This window comes from Echinops telfairi, unplaced genomic scaffold (assembly GCF_000313985.2).
Source record: "Echinops telfairi isolate 266 unplaced genomic scaffold, ASM31398v2 ScPeMD7_3;HRSCAF=10, whole genome shotgun sequence".
Taxonomy (NCBI): Eukaryota; Metazoa; Chordata; class Mammalia; order Afrosoricida; family Tenrecidae; genus Echinops; species Echinops telfairi.
In genome coordinates this window covers 26,947,732-26,950,362 of record NW_022103899.1, presented here as the reverse complement: position 1 = coordinate 26,950,362, position 2,631 = coordinate 26,947,732, and the positions used below count along the sequence as shown (strand labels likewise).

Here is a 2,631-nt window from a genome sequence, read left to right as displayed (position 1 = left end):
GGCCCAAAGTCTATTATTGGTATTCCCTGGGGACTTCGTTGCTCTGTTCCCCTTGATGTTCTGTTGCACACTTTTAGTGTTTTGCCTTGGTGTGGTGGGGTCAGACAGGGTGCAATTCCCACATTGTGTCTCCAGTGTTGTCCCCTGTAGGGCTACGGGTCAGTAAGGGATGTCGCGTCTCATAGAGGGGCCGGCCCCATGGTCCTCTCTGTGCATTGACTGCTCTGAGCACCAATATCGTCCTCAAGGCTTGGTGGGCCAGGATGTGCTCCACTCTCTCTTCCTCCCCCTTCATTTGCTCCCTGTGCTCTCATCAGACATGCCCCTCTCTCCGAGCTGCAGCTTCAGTGCTGTCCTCTGAAATAAAATCTTCTGGGGGGAGGGGCAGGTGTCCATGTTGTTGGTATTGGGGGCAGCCCTTCAGACCTCTCCCCTGGTTCCCTGCTCCATGCTGGTATGTTGCACTGAGTTACCTCCTCAGATTTTTAAAACACAAAAATACAGCTTTGAAGTGTAAGGTGTACTTGGCCCATGCCACCGTATTTTCAGTTGTGTCATAGGCATGTGAAAATTAGGAACAACGATTATCGAAGAAAAATTGATGCCTTTGAATTATGGAAAATGCATTATTGAATTTTCCCAAAGAATATAAATGAACAAATTTGTCATGGAAGATATATAGCCAGAATCTTCCTTTGGAAATGAGGAAGACATTTGGACATTTTTTTCAGGAGGGACCAGTCAGTTGAGGAAGACACTGTGTTTGGAAGTGAAAGAGAAGACTGATATACTGGCTGCAACAACAGACTCACACGAAGCAACTACTGTGTGTGAATGGTGGCTCAGGACCAGGCAATATTTTATTCTGTTGTACATGAGTGGGAACAACTGGACACCTAACAATACCTAACAACACCTAACAACAACAACAAGTGATAGGTAGTGGCAGCTAGTAAGGTTAGAAAAGTTATCGAGAAGGACCTCATACATAAATTTGGATTTGTTTTCATGCAGTTAATAACTAGGAAGGCAGTGGATTTCTTTTGATAGGAGAATGATCTGTTCAGGCTTGGTTTTGTTTTGTTTTGCTTTTTGGTGAGTGTGTGAAAGAAAATATAAGTGGCTTTAAACAATATGACCTATCTTAGGATGTCTTAAGGAGAGTGGAAACATGAATCACTGAGGAGAATTTTAGAGTAATCTGATGGAGAACTGAAGGTTAATATTAAAGCACATATTTGTTATAACCATTCCATGAACAACACAATCTGTAGAATAAATTATTTCTGCTAGTAGAAATAATTCTTTGTAATCCCTTTCCTGTGTTTCTAGGTTTGAAGTCCTGAGTTTTCTCATGCTGTGCTATAACTCTGCTATTGTGTATATGCCTGCTTCATCTTACCAGTCTCTTTGTCGGATGGGCTCCAGGTGAGGAGAGAAACTATCTTTAACCTCCATATTGATTAAGCTATTTAACCAAAAAAATGTAAGCACATTATGTACTCCAGGCTCTGTCCTAACTTCTGGTGACTCAGTGGTAGACTTCTTGAAAAACTTAAATATTAAAAAGGTAGCTTCGTAAAGTTCATGGAAAAATGGAATTAAAAGATGAGGCAATTTTCCCACAAGGATTTTTGATGTTCCGTTGTATTTTCTAGCTCATCATTGAGTTAGGGCAAGACATTATTGTTTAGGGTTGTTTATAATTTGCATGAAGAAGACCTAGTGGCATAAAAGCTAATCACTTTACTGTTAACTGCAGCATTGATGGTTCAAACCCTGCTGCTCCATGGGCGAGATGTAGCAGTCTGTTTTCTTAGGATTTGAAACCTTGGAAACTCTATTACGCAGTTTTAGTATGCATCAGCTAGAGATGGTAATGGGTTATAATGCACCTACCAGGCAGTCCTCAAACTATGTCCCGCGGACCACATGTGACCCGCCGAGGACATTTATCCGGCTTGCTGGGTGTTTTTGCCCCATTTGTTTTTTTACTTCAAAATAAGATATGTGCAGTATGCATAGGAATTTGTTCATAGTTTTTTTTTTAGACTATAATCCGGCCCTCCGATGGATTTGAGGGACAGTGAACAGGACCCCTGACCTAAACATTCCTTGGATATATATTTTGTAAATCACTGAGATTTACATAATTATTCACGTAGAGACAGTATTAAGGCATGCAAATCTTTTTTCTCAGTTACCTTTAAACTTTTACTGTGAATTGGGTAAAAGTTTATAGAGCAAACCCAGTTTCCTCTGCTAAGTTTGGCAGTGGTTTATTTTGTTAATCTTTTCAAAGAACCCGTTTTGGGTTTTTTTTAAAATCATTTTATTGGGGGCTTGTACAACTCTTATCACAATCCATACATCCATCCTTTGTGTCAAGCACATTTCTACATTTGTTGCCATCAACATTTTCAACATTTTCTTTCTACTTGAGCCCTTGGTATCAGCTTCTCATTTTCCCCCTCCCTCCTCCACCCTACCTCCCTCATGAACCCTTGATAATTTATAAATTATTATTTTGTCATACCTTGCCCTGTCTGACGTCTCCCTTCACCCACTTTTCTGTTGTCCGTCCCCCAGGGAGGAGGTCACATGTAGATCCTTGTAATCGGTTCCCCCTTT

At 40.9% G+C, this 2,631-nt stretch overlaps 1 protein-coding gene across 3 annotated transcripts in view; it reads left to right on the top strand.

Annotated features, from left to right (window-relative positions):
• FAM126B (family with sequence similarity 126 member B) overlaps nt 1-2,631 on the top strand; it is an 89,008-nt gene that overhangs the window by 63,790 nt on the left and 22,587 nt on the right. For all 3 annotated transcript variants that reach the window (XM_045294899.1, XM_045294900.1, XM_030887024.2), the window contains exon 8: nt 1,333-1,428. In XM_045294899.1, coding sequence (XP_045150834.1) covers nt 1,333-1,428 — 96 coding nt within the window. The remainder of the gene's footprint in view (nt 1-1,332; nt 1,429-2,631) is intronic.